Source organism: Seriola lalandi, unplaced genomic scaffold (genome assembly GCF_002814215.2).
Source record: "Seriola lalandi dorsalis isolate HSWRI2012SDOR001 ecotype SW California unplaced genomic scaffold, Sedor1 jcf7180002054885, whole genome shotgun sequence".
Classification (NCBI taxonomy): Eukaryota; Metazoa; Chordata; class Actinopteri; order Carangiformes; family Carangidae; genus Seriola; species Seriola lalandi.
This window is the reverse complement of record NW_019525437.1, coordinates 5,903,872-5,924,096: the sequence shown is the minus strand read 5'-3', so window position 1 is coordinate 5,924,096 and position 20,225 is coordinate 5,903,872. Positions and strand designations below refer to the sequence as shown.

Sequence of the window (20,225 nt, the reverse complement as noted above, 5' to 3'; positions counted from 1 at the left end):
GGGGGGGGTGGGGGGGGGGTTGTTGGCGTGATCCGTTTTCGTGCTGGCCTAGAAGATGTCTGCTTTGGAGTTCCTCCGCCTTAATAAGCGACTGTCTTGTTTTGTAACAGTGGTAGAAAGATTAAATTGGATTTGTACAAAGACAAAGATTCTGATGTGACGTGTGTTCATGCTCCTTTAAATAGAACAATGCACTGTACCGCTGTCAAGTCCCACAGTGCATTTGTTGCAACAACACTGGCTGGTTTATTGGTTTATCTGCTATCTGGCTCCCCTGTTGATCAGCTGCTTTCATCTCATGTGGGAACATGAACACAGTACATTTGGACTTGTTTTGGATTTGTTTCTAACAGTTCCAAACTTACAGTAGCAAACAAATCTTTAAAGACATAACCCGCAACTATTGCCTATACCCTAATGTTCTGTTTGGGGTCCTGGAGACCCTATAAATAACTCAAAAAACATATTCAACGTAGTTTTATCAGATTGATATCTAATGACTTTTCCTAATTTTATTCATAATCTATATTGACATGGTGACATGTTTCTAGATCCTGCTGCAGAAAATGATGCAGTACTCCTGTTTGGGGTCTCAGAGAATCCAGCTGTAAAAAACGGTTAAACGCGATGGATTTTAATGTGTTTCTTTATCTGCGATTTGTGCATAAGACTTCAATCATGTTTGTTTCTGATGCGACCCATAGGAGTGTCTCCTGAAATAGCGCCCCTGCAGTGAGAGGCGTACCGGACCTTGGTTGTCATGGTTACAATAATGAAGACGCAGATTGTACCGTCAGTTGTGTACAGGACATTTGTCGCCATGGTTACAATAATAAACAGCTTGGTTAGGTTTAGGAGAAGATCGTGGCTTGGGTTAAAATAATCACGCCCTTAACATCTGATGATCTTTGTTGTCATGGTTACAATAATAAGAATGTGGTTAACTTTGTGAAACGGTCATGGATAAGAGAAACAACATAAACTGCTACATTCACATGGGAATCGATCATTGCCTGTTGACCATCCATCCACCCCAACATACTAATGTGGACTTTATCGCTCTATATACTACGTCACTGGAGTCCTGTCTGAATTACTACAGCCGCTACATGTCACCTAACAACAACATGTAACTATTGCTCATGACAATCTGCTGCATACATGACCTATGGGCTTTTTTTTTTTTTTTTACTGGAGGATCAGTCTTAAAACTTTAGAAATGTCACTATTTGGATAATGCACACTTTGTTTCAATTTTTTGGACAACAAAGGGAATATATAGCTGTTCATCCATAGCCCATATAGCATTTAAAACATGGCATGTTTTGTTATTTGCTACTTCATGGTCATTTCTGTATTCAAACAGGTGTGCCACTTCAGTAGTCAGGTAAGGTCAGATGAAAAAAACTAACAAACAAACAAACAAACTTTTTGTGTTTATTTTTGCTGCTGGTATCATTACACATACAACAGTTGGGTCTGTGGGACCCTAAACCATGAGGAAGTAAAACCGACTTTAACAAAATACAAAGGTTAAGAAAGCTGAAGCCTGTGTTGTCTTCCTTTTCAGATAGGTCTAAATATACCTCCATATACTGGAGTCTGCAGGATTGTAGCAGGAGACCATGTAAATAACAAATGTAAATACATTTTTTTTTGTTGCTGTGTGACTCACTAAAACTCATTTACATACAAAGAGGATTATAAGTGATAAAGAATATTACAGCTACAGCTAAAATGCAAAGCATCGCACTTGAAGCCCAACTTTACAGTGATAAAAGCAGGAGTTATATAAAAAAAAAAAAAAAAACTGAGTTAATGTGCATAAAATTATGATTCATTGTGTCCACTTCTTTAATCTGAATTTGGACTTGCAGACCAGAGTGCTGGATGTTTTTCTTTTCTTTTTCTTTAAGAAATTTGTCTTGGTTTGGTGAGAGGGAGGGAAAGTTTTTGTTTGTGAACCTTCCATCGCTAAATCCACAACATCCACAACATCTCCAGGAGGCTCTAAAGTAAATTTAAGAATCCACAGAACAACACCTACACAGCAGTTTGTGCAGAAAAACACACCCTCGCACACCTACACTGCACACACACTTTCATTTGACCGGCCCCACAGTAACCTAGCGCTGCTTTTCATGTATTATCGCATCATTATCGTCTTTATGTCTGACGCTTATATATGCATGTTTGTTGATCTCTACATGCATGTAAGCGCTTACATACCGACATTTTTTGTCTTTGATGTGTTCTTCCCAGGACACCATGGGAGCTCATCCTTTGTATTTGTTTGTAAGACAGCCGGATGAGTGCAACTGGCAGTCATATTATAATTTCACAAAGGCTTGTGTTTTACCCCTGGCGCTGGTATGAGAGGTATTGTTGACAGTTGTAGGAGGGAAGATAACTGGGTTAATTAGGGCCAAAAACCTCATTAGTCAGCACGGAGGGGAAGATGTAAAGTTTATCAGTTCCTGTTTCCGTACTTTGAGGATGGTTTTGGGGTTGGCTCGCAGACAAGTTACAAAGTGGATCCTGTTGAAGAAATTCTAATGAAATGTTTTAATCAAATCCTCCCCCCTGCAAAGCGTGCGCCTCCCCTCCATCTCTTTTTTTTTTTTTTCTTCCATCGTTTTCCTTCAAATGTGTTCAAAGTCTGAGATATCACAAAAAGAGACTCATTTCAATTTGCATACATGCAGTGCCAGCAAAGAGGATCTGCTGTGGTGACTGTTCCAATTGCTGGTGCGGACACACACTGAAAGAAACCACACAAACATAAATCTACACACACACACACACACACATATACACACAAAGCTCAGGTAGGTGACAGTTACAGCTCTGGCATCCTACAATAAGCCAGCAGATGTTTAGGGGCCGGATGCTCTGTTTTGTCCTCGTCTCCAATGAAAACTGCTGCTGAAATTCTCAAGAAAGATTAGTCTTGGAAGTTCCCACATCTCATCAAGCCTACTGTATCCTCCAAATGACAAGGGTGAGAGTCGAGATACAACATCGCCGTCAGTGGGTTTCCACCTCGGGAGGAAACATGCTATTCTGGTTGTTCCACAAAGTTAGAGGAAGCTCCAAAATTTTTTGTAAAGACAAAATGAGCCCATTCATCACAAATGTAGCAGATTGGTAGGAAGGGCCAATGAATGAACTTGTTTTTGATGCTCTCTTTAGGGAAAATCAATTGGGATATTAACTCAAAGTGGCAACACTAGCAATTTAGTTAGTTTAGCTCAAGAATCCTGTGAATCAATCAAATAATTTCTAAACAAGTGCAGAGTAATGTCAAGAATATGAGAAATGGCTTCTGTAAAATTATCTCTTTTATTGAATGACGAATTTGAAAGCATCTTATTTTTTTCCTTCAGGCTGCTAATTTACGAGATTCCTCAACTGTAGTATCAGTTGAGGAGCAAACATTACATTTATAAATATATATATCTTTTTTTCATTCATTTAAATGCTTCCTTCTTTATCATTCAGCGCAAAAGCAGAAAAACAAAGAGAGCTGTCATTTCACACAGAGGATCCAAATAGCCAGAGGACATGCCCAGGCCCACACTGTGCACATCATACCTTAATGTAACTACCAGTAGTGCTTGTAATGAAAAATGCCTCAGACTCACTGTCTCATCATTTCATTTCCTTTTTTTTTAACATTATGCCTCAGGCAAGCCCATTTGAGATATGAGTAAATTATTGTTTGAATGGTGGACTCCCAACATGGATTCCATTTGTTTCTTTTCGGCCAGATGTTATGTTTTAAGGACAGCTTTGACTCCCTGAAAAAACATTGTGGGGAGAGCTGTGTGTCTTGTTTGTAATTACGACAAGGTGCTTAATAGTTTCAAACACAACGCCAGCAAACATAAGTACGCTATAATTTAGTCAAACTTCATTCAAATGATTAAATGGATGTATTTATATTTGATTCCGAACAATTTAAAGTAACAAAAGCTCTAAATAATTAAATATTAGGGGCTTAAATGAGCTATTTGTAAGTTTTGCTATTGCTACATAGCTAGTGTTAGCGTTACCAGCTGTTTACTTGGCAGTCTTACAGGAGCTTCAGCCTATGTTGCATTTACAATACAAGAGCTTATGATATGTCCTCTGAGAAGCGCTGGGTGCTACATTGACTCGGTATCGGAAAATGACGAGACAGTCTGACCAGGGCAGGGCTAGCTGTTTAGCATGCTAAATTCAATACAAGAAAAGAAGTGATAGAAATAGAAGCTAAACAATAGAGTCACTTCCTCTGGAGACAGCTGTTGGTGAGTAAAGGAATGAAGTTTGTTCGGAACGTTTCTTCTAGACAGCTGTTAATGCTAACATTAGCTATGCAGTATGTAGCAGTAACAAAACTTACCAATATCTCCTTTAATGTAGCAGAGTGGAAAGTAAGAGTGTGGAGTCTGAGTCTGTGGAACCTATCAGACATCTTAACCAGAGTTTGTTTGTCACAGACACAATCTTTCCTTACTTTTCTTACCTGAACCACGCTATCGCTCCATGCACAGATGTGATAGAGAGATTTGTGAAACACTGGTCTTGAATATCGAAAGATATTGGTATTGAGTGTAATCCATGGTTTTGCAGAATCATCCAACATCAAAATTCTAGTCCAGTGGTTCTCAACCTTTTCCAACTCATGGCCCCCTTGAAAATCTCGAAAAGGTGGCTGCCTACATCCAACCTCATAACAATACAGAGGACAAATGATGCCTTCTCAGACCACTTATTATTTTAATGATAACAATTTAATATTCAGGATTGACTGAAAGTAGGGGAAGCTCAATTTTTCTTTTTTTGTTTGATGGGGAGAGATGACTCTTGACTGTGACTGTGACTTGTCTCTTGACTCTTTCCTTTCTTCCTCTTGTTTTGATACTCCAGTTTTTGCCCTGGTTGTAATCTTTGAATGCGGAATCAGACTGAGATAGAAAAAAAATGTATACGATGTGGTCCGGCTGGCGAAAACTTAAAAGTTGCTATTATTGGCTTATCACAGTGATAGGTCTTATTAATATGAGAAAAAAAAATGACAGGGGTATTTAATGTCTGATGATACCATTTTAAAAGATTGAAAAACATTATTTAAATTTAGATTTTTTTTTATAATTACATCTTTTACACTTGCTCACTTGCAATACCCCAGCAGTTGGCCCAGGCCCACAGCTTGGGAACCACTGTTCTAGATAATCTAGTGAAATGGCTACCTGAATGTCTTCTACCTTGATCTTTGCCAATAAAAAAAAAGGTAGATGAAAAATAAAGATGTGAGAGTAGAGGCTGCTACACTTAGAACCTAACAAATCCAGGTGTTTTTACCAACTGAGAATCACATCCAAAATGAAATTAACAACCCCTTTGACTCTCCTGTTTCAAAATCACTTCTATTTTATTTTTTTATTTTGGTGAATCTACAGTAAGTTCAGTTAAAAAATGAACAGCATGAGAAAAACCAGCAGGTATATGAAGCACTCTGCTCAGCCATTGATTTGCTGGGCCTTTTGGTCAAGTAATGACAAGATATTAAACCTTGCATACGATGGGAGTCATCACAGGCGACTATTTCATATTCAGCGGTGCTTATTGAATACAGCCTGTCATTATGACAGCCAGTGGGCGTAAAAATGTTGTAGATTTTGATCCACTGTTGGCTGTGCTTCACTAGAATGGCCATTTGTTTAACACCCCCCTTTCTCCATCGAACTGGCAGAACAAAAAAAGACAAAAAAAAAAAAAAGACAGACTTCCAAATTGATATTTTCTTCCCTGCAGAAATAAACAGGACCTTGTAATAGGTGTCATTTCAGAGATAAATTGCAAACCCTGTGATTTCTCTCTACTCATAGAAACGATGTATGTTTCCGGCACGAATGTTTCCCGAAACATGAAAGAAAAATTGTGCGTCATATGATGAGGCTGAAGTGATTGTGCATCGGGGGCACAATGCTGACTGTCAATTCCACCAGAGAGCTCTTTCAAAACCTTGAGGGCCCCATACCAGATTGTTTCACAGGCAAGGAAAAATACTTATGGAAGCTCATAATGTTTTTAATTTAACTTAAAATCATGATTACCTTGGTGCTCTGAGAATATGTCTGCCAATGTTTTCATAATCTGGAATGAGATTCCAGAGACCAACACTCACTTGGTAGCTAAACATCAAAATGAATAATTGGTAACGGGCTGTAGCTGCTGTGTGATGATGACACATCTGTCCTTTCACTGATATTATTCTTGGCATTTGCCTGTTCAGGAAACGAAAGTCTGCAATATATTCATGTGTGGGAAAATCTAACCCCCCCCCCCCCCCCTTCCATCATTTGCACTCTCCTCACAATTCCATTGAGAGGACCTCACAGGAACAAACACAGCTTTCATTTTATACATAGGTTCCAAACAGCCGCAGGTTATCGCTGGCCCACGTTGTGCAAAATCATATCTGAGTGGATCCACTGGAGCCCCGGTGCTTGCCTACTGCTTCAATTGAAAATTCCTTCCTGTTGTATCACCCAACATTTGATTTGGTTGTTTCTAGATTATGCGAGGGCTCCCTGCCTCAAGGAGGAGCATTTTTTTTATTTTTTTTTTTATCATTGTTTTATTAAAAGCTGTGTTTGCATAAGGTTGGAAATGTGACATAACGCCCTTGTAAAGTGAATGGCACGTATCTGATATCACCCAGGCAGCTGATAACAAAGGCTTAGTGGATGGCTTTGTTTGGGTGATAATGTGATTATAAGGCTGGCGCAGACCTGTCTGAAAACAATGAATGTTTGCAGACAGGACTGTCACAGCAAAGTGTGGTTAAAAAACATAGAGGATGAGAGTCAAAAGTGGGTTTTAGAGGTATTTGAGAATGCAGAGGAGGGAGAGAGTGGGTTGTTTGAGGAAGGAGAGACAAAAGAGAAAGAAAAGAAAAAGACAACGGAGTGTGAGAGGAAGGCCAAGGGAGCAAGGGAGCAAGTGAGCAACGGGGAACAGAGAGAGAAGCCAGTGTTCTCCTGCATCAGCTTTTTGGATAGCTGCCTGTTGGATGATAGGATTAAAGAGTCTTTTAATTTGACCTCTGTGCTCTATTTTGATATTAACATGCCACACACTCCCCTCTGAGCAAGGTCACTCTATACACTACCTGCGCCATGTAAAGCAAGGCTCCCAGGTTTCACCTATAATATTTAGTCAGTGTCGGCTCAGGGTTAGTCTTGGATCCAGCAACAAAACATACACTTGTAGCTGGTCTGGGGCCAGTTTTACTGCAGCATAGACACATTATCATGCAGTGTTTTATCATATAGAAACCTATTCTCAAACTATATGATTGTAAGCCAAAACCCAGCCACGACTCAGGAGTCAGATTTTTGTCGAAACACACACAAAGTGGGACTCTTGTTTGGCCCCGCCGCCGCCGAAGGAATAGAGAGCGAGGAAGAAAAGTGAAGCAGCTCGAGCTCGAACAGAGAGCATGGCAGAAGATAACAGCAACGCCGGGAAGACAGAGGTCTCTCTGTCTCAGTGCGAATAAACTATTCAACACTGCTGGAATGAGAGCAGAAATTGCTAAAGGACTCGTTCACAGTTTAACTGCATCAACAACAAAAGAAGTTAAAAGAGAATTGGGGAGAGTTTGCACAGTTTCATTGTTGGGTAACTTTTTTCATTGATTTATTTATTTTTTATTCCTGTCCCTGTTTCACTATTTGTTGCAGTGCTGTGCAGAACTGTACCACATTTAAGCCTGCATCCCACTTCATGATTCACATGAGGTTAAGTGTAATGTGTAAATATTAAAACTGCAGACTGAGTCGGACTTAAGGGAAAGACGCACATCACGATTATAATGTTGATTATGATTTGGCGTCATGACTGATTGGACCAAGTTGGACTGAGTCCATCACAGCCTGGGCCAGTTGGTGCTTACAGTTGGGATGTAAAATAATAGTCTCTGCTCATAGTTAAAAATATAATTTTAAACATGATTTTTTTTGTTTTTACAACAAACAAATTAAAAGCAAGCCAAGCAAATGGTAAAACAGTGTGGTACTACGTGTGAAAATTAATTTTTAATCCATCATCAGGTTTCATTGCAGGTTTCATCACATTCTCATAAAGCGCTCTGTCCTTGAGCTGTCTCTGCAGAGTCCTGTTTCCCACCCATCCACCATTGCATCCAAATCTGTCCTTTTCCATTTGTCTCTGCCTTTTCATCACAAAAATGAGCAAGACAAACTGTTCTTGATGTGCATATCTGTCTCGGTAAAGGAACAAGGGTTTGTGGGGGTTTGCCGGTGCCCTAACTCTAAATATTGCATACCTGTGAGAAAAACCTTGATCGGGCAATGTGCTCCACCCGCCCACGGCTACTTGCTCCAGGTTGACAGCTGAAAGAGCAGTGCATATCAAAATGGTTAGTGGGGGGGGGGGGGACACCTCAGAGAGACTCAGCCACATGGTTGAGCCTCAGTCAGACCCAGAATCAGATGAAGAATCTGTTGTAACTAAAATAAGAGACAAGCATATCAGAACGGTTAGCATTATGTTGTTTGTTAGCTTGTAAGCAACAGTGGGCTGACACAGTGTTAGTGGCTGTGTTAATGCAAACTCTTGCTCTCTGTACTGGCAACGTTTCTGTGAGCAGTGAAAGAGCAGTGTGTATTAAGATGGTTAGTGTTAGTGGAAACATCAGAGAGACTCAGCTAAATGTCTGAGCCTCAGTCAGACCCAGACTCAGATGAGGAGTCTGTTGTGAGCCCAAATCGGCGACTAACATATGAACAAAAGGAAATATGAAAAACGGTTAGTGCAGTTAGCATCTTCTGTTTCTCTTTGTCGCTTTTTAGCTTGTAACTGGTCGTGGCTGACACCGTGTTAGTGGCTGTGCTCATGCAAACTCTCGTGTTCTGTACTTATAAGATTTCGGGTGTATTTCGCTGTATTTGTGTGTAGGAATAGTTATGTTCCTTGTAGGTTTTAATAATTCTAAGATCTCTTCCGAGTCTCAAAAATCAGGATTTGACACTTGACTGCTCCAGACTCAGTTCAACATTTTTAACGATGTAAAATCATTAAATGGCTTCAAAAGAAAAATGTTCAAAAACGGCGAAAGGTGTCAAAACTTGGACCAAGACCTTGCATTTAGGATTTCGGACTTGACACGAAACCTGCTCTGATAGACTTGAGACTTAACTTAGATTTGTCCAAAGGGACTCATGTTTTCTTAAAAAAAAAGATGTCACACAGAAAACAAAACGATAAAAACTGCACATGTGATCATTATAATCCAGTGTTCTTTCAATTAAAAGCACACAAACACATAAAAATAGGATAAATCAAAATGTGCACACACTCCCACACACACTGGGGTTAGACAGGTCGAAGCTGGGGGGCAATGACAGTAATGTCAAACTGAAATCAATCTCCAAATTGCCTGCTCATCCCATCTTATTAAAACCACTAAATTAAAGTCTGTCGCCGTGCTTAACGCTCATTAATTAACCCTTATGTCTGCGTCTTTCTGTGGCTGAGTGGATAACAGTATTTAACATTTTATCTATCTGTTTTGTATCTCCATCCACCTCCAGCTGTTGTGTTCTCTTCCCCCATTCTGTCGAGCGTGTTGTCTGAGAGTAATGATTTTTGAAACCCACACACATGCGCACACACCCACACACACAGTCATATGGCTGAGTTAACTTGACAGATTGTCATCAAAATACTGTAATGGGACTCAAACTCCCTACACTCCAACACACACAAATACACACACACACACACACACACACACATATACACACATAGCAAAGGAGTATGTCACTGCGGGGGAAGATGATCGACAGGACTCACGATGGTGATGGAGACTAATGTGAGCCCTGGACAGCAGTGTGAACAGCAGGTAGTCTGATAAAACACGGCAACTCCAACGTTTTTATATTAGCAGCTAAAGTCTCTGTGCGTTTGCGTGTGTGTGTGTGTTTGAGTGCATCCCTCCCTTCATTTCCGTGTGAATATAACTCTGAATAGATCTGTTGCAATGATACAGTGAAGGAAGTGTTGGAGTATGATGAGTACACTTTTGAAAACAGCAGCACAGCAATAATTCGCTGAGTTAAAGGGATGAATTCACAATTAGTCGTAACTTTTATACTAGTTTGGTTAAGCACTTGCAGTATGCAAAACTTTTTTTTTTTTTTTAATATCAGAATATCTCTGTAAATCACAAAGTGAGACTGCAATAAAAATGTGTAACATTACTTACCAAGCCTGCAAAACTTTTTATCTTTTAATCCAAATTAAGTTTCTCCGTTAAATATGAAAATCCCACTCGCATGAAGTGATGAATAATAACAAAAGGGAAATTCTGTCTTCTAAAGAAAAAAAAAAAAGAGCTAAATTGTTCTGTCTCTCCAAAGGAAGATCACAGTGCATTTAACTTAAAACTACAGCGAATTTCTTTTATTTAATGACTCCCCCCCCCCCACCAGCCTCAGAGTCCCAGAGTGCAGGGCTTTAATTGATCAATCTTCCATTTAGTGTTACAGATCATTAATTAATCATCAAGTCTATCTATCTATCTAAAATGAGTGAAACCTGTCCATTCAGAGTTAATTCAGTGTACGTTTTGTAATCCGAATGGTCTCGATGAAGACGTTGTCTGAGGTGCAGGTGCGTTGGAAAGTGTCACTTCAGTCTGGAAAAGAAGAATATCCCCCCTGCACACTGCTCTTGCTCAGCATCACGATTTATTGATCATCCTAACGTTTCGGTCTCTGTAGAGCTTCGCCAGATGTATTTTAAACAGTTCTCTTACAAGAATTATCTTGAATAGATAATGATCCACCCATCTTGTGTGCCCAGGTGTGTGACAGTTATTCTCTGGCTGGAGTGTCTTTCTTCAGTCATTGACAGTGATTTGTGAATAATCTGTGATGTTATAATCTATATATATATATATATATATATATATATATATATATATATACAGTATATATGTGAAGAGAAAATTTATAGATATAGATAAACAAAAAAAACAAGTGAGACATCACAATATATAATCAAATCTTACAAAATTGTGAGAGATTACAATCTATTGAATGAAAACATCGGTTTTGCAGCTTTCATTCAAAGTATGTAATCATATGAACTATTAGTATCTTGAGAGTGCCATAGATAGATCTATAAAGTCCCTGAATTTGTTAGAGCATGACATGGCATGGGATCTCATCATTCAGTCCTTTGGGGGATAACGTTTGCAGGGTGATGAAATTCTTAATAGAAGAGAGGAATACTGGATATTCATTCTTATCACCTCTCTCAGGTAGACTTCTAGTGGTCTAAAATCACCTTCCTCCTGTGGTGTAAAATCTATTATTAAAATGTTCATCTTGTTTTGGTTTAAACAAGGTTGATGGTTGGGAACTGTTATTAACCAGTCTTACTGGAGTCAACATAATAGTAGTTTTGTATTTTTTTTTTGCTGCATCCCAGGTGTGTAGGGAATCCCCCCAGAATGCACCGGGGTATCAAACTAAAACACCTGATTGTTTTGTGTTCTCCTATTGGTTACTGGTGTTACTCATTGTTTCCTATAATGTTTCCACATTTCCACTTTTGTCAGACACATGATTATTGTCACAGACTGATGTTGTGCATATGATCTGAGCTCCTCTAATCCACATAATGATGTATTTAAGCAGAGACCGGTTTTACGGTAACATTATAATACGATACTATAATATTGTGCATGATCACAAACAAAACTGTAGATGGCATATTTCAGAAAGTCAGTGATATAAAACAGAAAAGCAGCACATTTGAGAAGCTACTGTTTGGCATATTTCCTTGATAAATTGTATAAATGATCCATTCACTGTCAACATTGCTTTTATTTCCTGTCGCTTGACGGTTAATTAATTTCAAGACAAATAAGTGTGTAGTTTACTGATCATGTGACAACATTTCTGATCAATGAAATCTCTTCAGACTCATTTATATCTGTCTGACACATGGAGCCATTAAAGTGTTTTTTCTGGGTGTTTTTTCTTTAGGTGTTCGGGGGGCGTTGAGGTGATGCAGGTCCCCCCGTTATCCCGTTGGAGGAGCCAGCTAATGACGAGTGGCTTTGGCCGCTGAACACCCCCTCCCTCCATCCCCACCACCACCACCACCCGCATCCCTCCCCTCGCTCCCTCCATCTCTGATGGCTCTATGGGGCGTCGTCAGCCTCAGCCTCCACTGCTGGGTGTGTTTATGGTCTGCGGTAACAGCAGCAGCAGCAGCAACAGCCAGCCTCCCCAATGACAAGCCTGGGGGCCCCCTGGACTGGCTCCTGTCTGATAAGGGGCCCTTCCACCACTCCCCAGAGTACACTGACTTTGTGGAGAAGAACCGGCAAGGCTTCTCCACCAGATACAAGATATACAGGTAAGTCATGAATGCAGGATGAAGAGGCACTTTACCCTGAATTTACTACTGCTATATCATTGCTACTATTTATATGTATGACAAATTTCCCAGCAGCCACATAAAACACTCTCCATGGTTGTCCTGAGAAAGATTTGCTGTGTGTAAATAAAGACCACATATGATTATGTCCACGTTTACATATTTAGATTTGTATAACTCACAAAGTCACAGTGTTTTGTCCTGAACCGCGGTCTACTCAACCACTGAGAGCCGCACTGTGAGATTCAACTCATCTAACATGAACAAACAGTTTATTGTTGACTTTAAGCATTAGCAAAAACTTCAGTGGGCATGTGAAGCCACTGCTAACTCTGGTGTCTTCACTCTAGGTACATGAGCTAGCATGCTACTGCTCAGCTGTAGCGATGGTTAAATCATAAATCTACAGTAATGCACAAAAGGGACCCACACCATTTTCTTTGGAAATATGCTAATATGTTTTCTTGCCAAGCATTAGATGAGTTGATTTGATAGCTTAGCTTGGCTTAATGACTGGAAACCACAAAACAGATGGCCTAGTTTTGTCCAAAGCTAATAAAATCCATCTATCCACCTGGTCTAAAGCACCATAAATAAACTTATATATTGTTCTTTCATCCATAATAGAAAAAGACTTGCACACAACCATCCATAGAACAACAACTTCTTATTTAACACTTCAATTTTTGCAAAAATTTAATATTTACCATACATACTTCCCAAAAGGTTGAACTATTCCTTTAAATGTAGTAAGCAAAGCCATGACTTGGGGAACTTTGAAGCTCCCCAAAGGCTGAGAACCTCCATTATAGCTTTCAGATGCAGTCACTGCAATAAAAGCTGTTTTAAAGGTCCCATATTTTATTATGTTATTATTATTTTTAATTTGAGGTGTTGATCCACAAGAAGATAGATTTGTGGTTTTAAGAACCAAAAACCATCACAGTGTAGTTTTACATCTCCTCTCAGGCTTCTCTCTGGAACTCTATTAACAACAGGTTGGTGAGCCAATCAGAAGAGAGGAGGCTCTGAGCCTCTCTTCTGATTGACTGACTGTTTTCTGAGTGATCCAATAAAAATAAAGCAGAAATTCAGGTAAACACTCAGAGAAACCAAATCCTGCGATGTTCAATGGTGGTTCCAGGTGGACTGCACTTAGGACATGGCTCAGAGTGGTGACTGCTTTGTTGTGACATCAGAGAGTCACAGAAGTCCTGATGGCTCTTTTTAAGGCTCAGTTTCTGAATACAGGCTGTGTGCATTTCTCTGTGGACTGAGAGCTTTGATACTTTCACAGTATTAATATTGAACCCAGACCTGCTTTATAATCAAAGTCTCACTTTATACAATATGGGACCTTTAATTTCATCAGTGTTATGTTCATTGTGTGATCCATATGTTGGTTTTGGTGGAAATAATATATATAAAAGAGATGTTTTTCCATTAATTATGCACATACTGTGTATATACAGCCTATCATTTGAGATGTGTAGTAAGAGAAAAACATAGATTTGGAGAATGTTCTTCATAATTAATGTCTACTTTGAATTTCGACCTCAGGCCACCCCAGAATTTGTACAAATCCTTAACTGACCCTTATTTAAGCGCTCTAGTGAAAATTATATTGCTTGCAATGAAATGTACTGCAGTTAAATCAGGTGAAGTTGAATTAAATGATAAAGATGAGGAAGGGTAGTGAACTTTCATCTCCCTTTGGTAAATTAACTCGCGAGCGTACATCCGATGTGATATGTTGGTTGAGGAATGGATTATAGTTGAGGACAAGGTCATTGTAAGGACATTTCTCCTAATGTGACAAGGTTATCTGTGCATTACCTGCTTAAGTTTTGATTGTAACATAAAAATGATGTAAGGGGAGAAAATGCAACACACAACTACGTATGTGATATTAGTGCACAGTAGTGCCTCATGAAAAACCACATTCATGGCTGTTTAGTAGGCAGACTGCATTATTTGGCCTGTGTTGTCATGCAGAAAGGTTTCTCACAGCGAGTGTTCGCAGGATATCTGGCACATGCCTCGACAGAATCATGATGTATTACATGCAGACATGTTGCTCTCACCTGGCTGTACATCACGTTCTGCTGCCGTCAAAGCCCCCAGGAAGTCACGTGATCGGGTGGTCAAGTGAAATATGTTGATTAGCACTGGAAAAAAATGATGATTTGTCATGACAGCAACACAGTCTGAGGTATTGGCATGCGACCGAATTAGTGAAGGCTGTGTCATGAATCATATCCATCGTCATTTAGGAGGATGTTGTCCAGGCTCCTGGAAACAGACGGACAGGGTTCCTGACATCTATGGATCGTACAAGGATGCTTTATGGCTTTAGTGATCGGTTGCCGCGTTAGAGCTTTTTAATATTTCCTTCTCTGGCAAAAGGCAGTGGTCCGTTGGAGCTGAGCTGCACGGGCGGCAAGATTAATAGTCTTATCATGTGGCCAAGTGATTAGTGAGCTCTTAGTACTTATTACTCTGCATTATCACAGAATCCCCTGAGAGGCTTCTGTCAGCCGCAAGGTTGTGTTTGAGGCCCTCTAGATTACCACAATGCGGCATTGATTAATAGTGATGATATTAAAAGGAAAAACTAACCTAAAAAGTAAATAGCCTGTAAATCTTCCTAAATTGAATTCACTTGGATTCAGTCCCATTTGATTTTAGAAAAGGAATCTGACGAGGACAGGGAGGGATGCAGCTTCTGTTTTTTTTGTTTTGGCAAATAATAGCTCTCATTCAGTGCTGATGCTGGTGAGAGGGAAGGAGGGTGTGTGTGTGTTTGTGTGTGGTGATAATTTTGGGAACAAACACCTGGAGCTGGCTCATAAAAAATTCAGTACGGTTGTTTTATTAAAGAAAGTGGGCCCACTGAAATATTCTCTCTAGGGGGCCAAACTTCGCAGCCATGCTCCTGCTGTGTGTTTTATTTTCCCGTGACAGACGTCCTTAAACTTCCTAATCAAGCTCTAACCCTCGTGTAGCAAAAGAGGAATTGATGCTCTGTGGCAGTGATTCCCAACTGCCCTGGCTTATAAAAGGCAAAGTGTGTCTCTCTGCCGCTCCACACTGCAGGTTTAAAATACATCTGAGCAGTTGTTTGCTTTTCAGCCTGATTCATTTGAATAATGGCAGCCCAAACAGATTCAGAGTTCAGTGCTGATGACAAAAGTGTGTTTTCAACTGTACTTTAGTTTGATATGTAACATAATTCATAATAAAAAATAATATAATTTTCATTTTAACAAAATATGCCAAACCTCTCAATACAGTGTTTGATGTTGTATTTGCAAAAAAAAAAAAAAGTGTGCAAAGCCTAAATAAAAAACAGAGATTTTCTGATTTTGATGAAAAACATGATGTCAAGTAATAAATAAACAAGACTAAAAATCTGATCAAGCAATCAATACCAACTGAATGGTCAACAGTTTCTCATTCTTAATGCTGCAGAAACATCTAGTATTGATCCGTCTGCTTATACAGAGAAAATATTGAGGTTCGATACGCAGCTCTGAAGTGAGAAAGCAGTCGGTGAAACACTATTTCACCAGAAATTAAATAGGTTTAGATTTGTGTTGCAGAAACCTGTTGTTTCTTCATCATCTTTCTTATCCTACATATCGTTTCATAACCTCTGCAGTTTATTTCGTGACCCCTTGAAGGTGTTTTTTCTGGAAATACTGCTCTGTTGAGCTGCAGCTCCAGTCAACCTGCACGACCTTACCACTTTGTGAATTTCAGTGTTTTCTTTTTTGTTTTTCCAAACTTAAAATTAACATACTGTTGGTTAGAAATGGATTTTCCAGACTTACACAACATGAACCCGACTGGACCTCTCCAGATTTAACAAATGGTGTCCAGTTGAGTCCAGTCTCCTTGTGTATTTACTGTATAGACCTGATTGATTATCAATTTATGTCTGAGTTTCTTGATAAAAACTGACAACTGAATCATTAGCAAACATATCTAATAGCATATTAAGCTGTTTGCACTTCATCACTATATTGGAATGGATTGATAAACAAAGAATTTTTACCGCTGATGGTCCTGAAATAATTTGCATATAAAGAGCTGATTATGCTGATTATTAAAAGTGCTTCCATACTTTTTACATCTGAAGCAAATATTCATAAAAATAGAACCGTTACTTAGATATAATTATAATTTATTCAGCATCTTCTTAAACAGAAATGCACAAAGTTTTGTATGGAAAGCGGATGTGATCCAATTTAAAGCCTTGCCATGGAATATCTAAAGGCTGTAAAGTAATAGGGTGCAATCAAGTAAAATTAATAGAACATGACAATAAAATAGCTTTAAAAGTAATTGAAGTTGACCAAAGCTGTGTTTCTGTGGTCAGCTATGAATAGTCACATTTCAAGTCAACATGGTATTTTATATCAAAATGGTTTGGGTAGAAAATCATTGTGAGGTCAGATATGAAATAATTCTCAAAGTCGCTTAAGGTTGAAATGAGATTTAAAGGTCTATATGTCAGTTTTAGCTATTGCTACACTGGAAAAGTTGCAGTGGTGGAAAGCAAAGCCAATTATAACACATTTTTTCTTCTATTTCTGTCACTTCTGTTCTTCTACTGAAGTTAACATGCTAACCAGCTCTCGGCCTACCCCGACTCATAACGTGTCTTCCCTCAGTTCAGCATGACCAACCTCTTCTGTTGAAAACATTATAATGGCTGAAGCTCTTGGTAAGCGACCATTATCACCACCACCACCACCACCACCCCCTCCTGACGGTATAGAAAACTTATACTAAACTTATAAACCTATAAACTTATAATACTTACCGTATATCACCTTTAAAGCACAAAAGCAAGGTTAGGAATATACAATCATTCCTGGTTCATACCTCCACAGCAAGGTTGCTGAAGCTGCTGTCTACATAGTAATTGCTTTACATTTAAAATGGAGGACACTCTTTTAAAACTACTGCAGCAAAGAACCTTGGGTGTTTATAAAGTTGTAAATGACAGTACAGCTAGTCTAAGCATGTCAGTTACTGCAACTGTGCATAAACAAAGTGAATTAAAACAATGGGACTCTAACCATTATCTGCAATTAGTTTATTCTACAAACCGGAGCGTGAAGGAGATACCCACCCTTTGAGTTTAACTTGATCAAAAGAAAAACAAGCTTAATGTTTGATATAAGAGCTACTTCAAATACGATGAACAACAGCAGATTTCTCTAAAACCACAGGGGAGTCTGCAGGTGCTCCGAAGACAGTTGAGGTGAGTGTTTTAGAGCAGACTCCCTCACTACTGCTTCTCAACATCCCCCTGCTAGATTCGTACTGATGCTCTTTGTCTTGTCTCCTCACCTGAAATTCCCTCAGAGGTTTCAGCAGCTCCAAGTTGCTCCTTGTGGTAAATAGGCTGTTTGAAAGAACGGTAATAAGTAGTAGTTTTTTCAATTCTAAAACGATTTTCCTCAGTCGTGATTTCAAATAACAGGAAAAAAAGTGTTGGTCTCTTTGCACTCCCTTACTTTGGAAGTCATAAGAGACACCATTAGACATTCTACCCTAAGCCGGCCTCATTAATTGCTCAATTTTTACTTAAGTTCTCACTTTTATTCAATTTGTTAGCGCTGCAGGCAACTCTCTAGTTGAGCTGTCTCGCTAAAGTTTGATTCAATAAAGATCATAAAAGTGTAAAAAGAGGTGATGATTCCACTGTAAATGGAGATAAGCCTCATTATGGTTTCCCTTCCTATCCTCACGTCAGTTCTGCAGCCACACTAGCAGCAGGGATGGATGGCAATGTTAGGTTGTCAGTGGCCACTTTGGTCTAAACAACCACTGGATGTATTTTCATGCATGGTCCCCCAGAGAGTAAATCCTACTGACTTTGCAAACAGTAACACCTGCTAACATTGTCTCAGCAGTTTCTGTGCTGAACACAACAAGTTGTGTTTCTGATAATGCGAGGGGCTTTACATCAATAAGTGTCTTTGACCATTGAGCAGCATCCAACAGCAGTATAGACAAATACATCTTGAGCTTGTGTTTGTTGTAAATGATAATTTTTGACAGTCCCATTTTGGGGTTGAGAGGCACATCACTTGTGCAGAATAGAGGGCAGAGGTGATTGAAAGTGACAATATTATTTTCTGGTCTGGTCTTCCTCATGTGCAGTCCAGATCTCTGCTAAATCCTAATAAATGCCCAATGACAGGAGAAGATGAATTACCAGAATTGCCTCTTGGAGTTTTGCAGTGTTTGAGCTACCTCAGCAATGATGGAGTAATGAATTCACACCACGTTACCCCCACTACTCAATTTCCCGCCTTTCTTACTGATTGAATTTGAAAGAATTTTTAACGAGTCCTCTGAAGGAAATGGAGGAGGGTTCGTGTGTTTTTGTGTATGTGTGTGTATGAGTGTGTGTCTTTTGGGAATTTTGAGAGCATATCCATTGCTTCCAATGCAAACACAATGTGGGCCTTCCGCCCTAACCACCTGTCCACAGCGAACATTGCCAAGGGGAAAGCTGCCATATTCACCAGGGTGAAGGCAGTGGTGTTGACATGTATTTGGCTGTATTCTGAACATATTGCCTTTGGATAATACATGTGATTATTTTTTTATGGGATAGGATTTCATTAAAAATATAATTTAAGAATGGAATATTTTCTATGCTCATTAAATCTTATTAAAATGTTTAAATATTAGGCCGCAAGCCAGCAAATAAATGTATAAGAAATATTAAAAGCACATTGGCAGGGAAAGTATTATACACTTATCTAAAAATACTCCAACCAAACAATTTAATGTTCTGCATTCATAATTATCAGGTAAATATCAAATTTTTTCTGCAGTTAGTAAGCTGTTACTGTTGTAGCTGTTTGAGCTATAGCTCATTTTAACTGCTTTATATTCAGTCAGGTATGATGGAGTGGTTCCGAACCTAGGGGTTGTATATTCTCCAAAGGGTCACAAGATGAATCTGGGAGGTTGTGAGATGATTAATGCAGTATGAAAAAATGCAAAAGATAACCAAAGATTTTGGACTTTTCTCCTGCCTTTGTTTTTTTTTTTGTGTGTGTGTGTGTGTGTGTGTGTGTGAAATATTGGATAATTTTACCTCTTTGGACCTTGAGAGTTAAATGTACCCGTCTGAGAAGGGGAAGTTAATTCTTTGAAACTCCTTCTTGACAAGTGATCCCAACCAGACAATGTGTTTTTTTTTTTTAAGGGATCCCAAGCCAAAAAGCTTGAGAAACACAGCAGTTTAAATTATTACAACACTGCATTTTACAAGCTCATAATGTTGCTTGCAACTACTAACAATTGCTGTCAAATAAATGTAGTGGAGTAAAAAGTACAATAAATTGCCTTTAAAGTCTAGTAGAGTAGAAGTAAAAAAGTGATAGAGGTGTCTTTTACATTGTTATTTAAGTACTGCACTTTAGTTAATGTACATACTGTAGTTATTTTTCCACCAATGCCGATTGCAAATATGACGAACCTGCTAAGAAAAGAAACAGGCCTCTTTGAATTTAGGGAAAAATCAACAACTCTAACAACACGGCCGTGATAGCATCCACAGACCTAAACTGATGAAACTGATGTACCTCGGCGAAAAGGTGCAATGAAACTGATAATAATAATGACTTAGCTGGTTGTAGGGAGGATTGCAGCCCCTAAAATCAACTCTGTGGTGAAACCCATTTCATTTCCTCCTCTCCCAGCAGGATGAACCATTTGGCCTATCG

General features: G+C 39.1%; 1 protein-coding gene across 1 annotated transcript in view; it reads left to right on the top strand.

Moving 5' to 3' along the window:
* brinp3a.2 (bone morphogenetic protein/retinoic acid inducible neural-specific 3a, tandem duplicate 2) overlaps positions 1–20,225 on the top strand; it is a 53,916-nt gene that overhangs the window by 5,227 nt on the left and 28,464 nt on the right. Inside the window, exon 2 of the mRNA XM_023428758.2 lies at positions 12,072–12,447. Coding sequence (XP_023284526.1) covers positions 12,224–12,447 — 224 coding nt within the window. The 5' untranslated portion in view covers positions 12,072–12,223. The remainder of the gene's footprint in view (positions 1–12,071; positions 12,448–20,225) is intronic.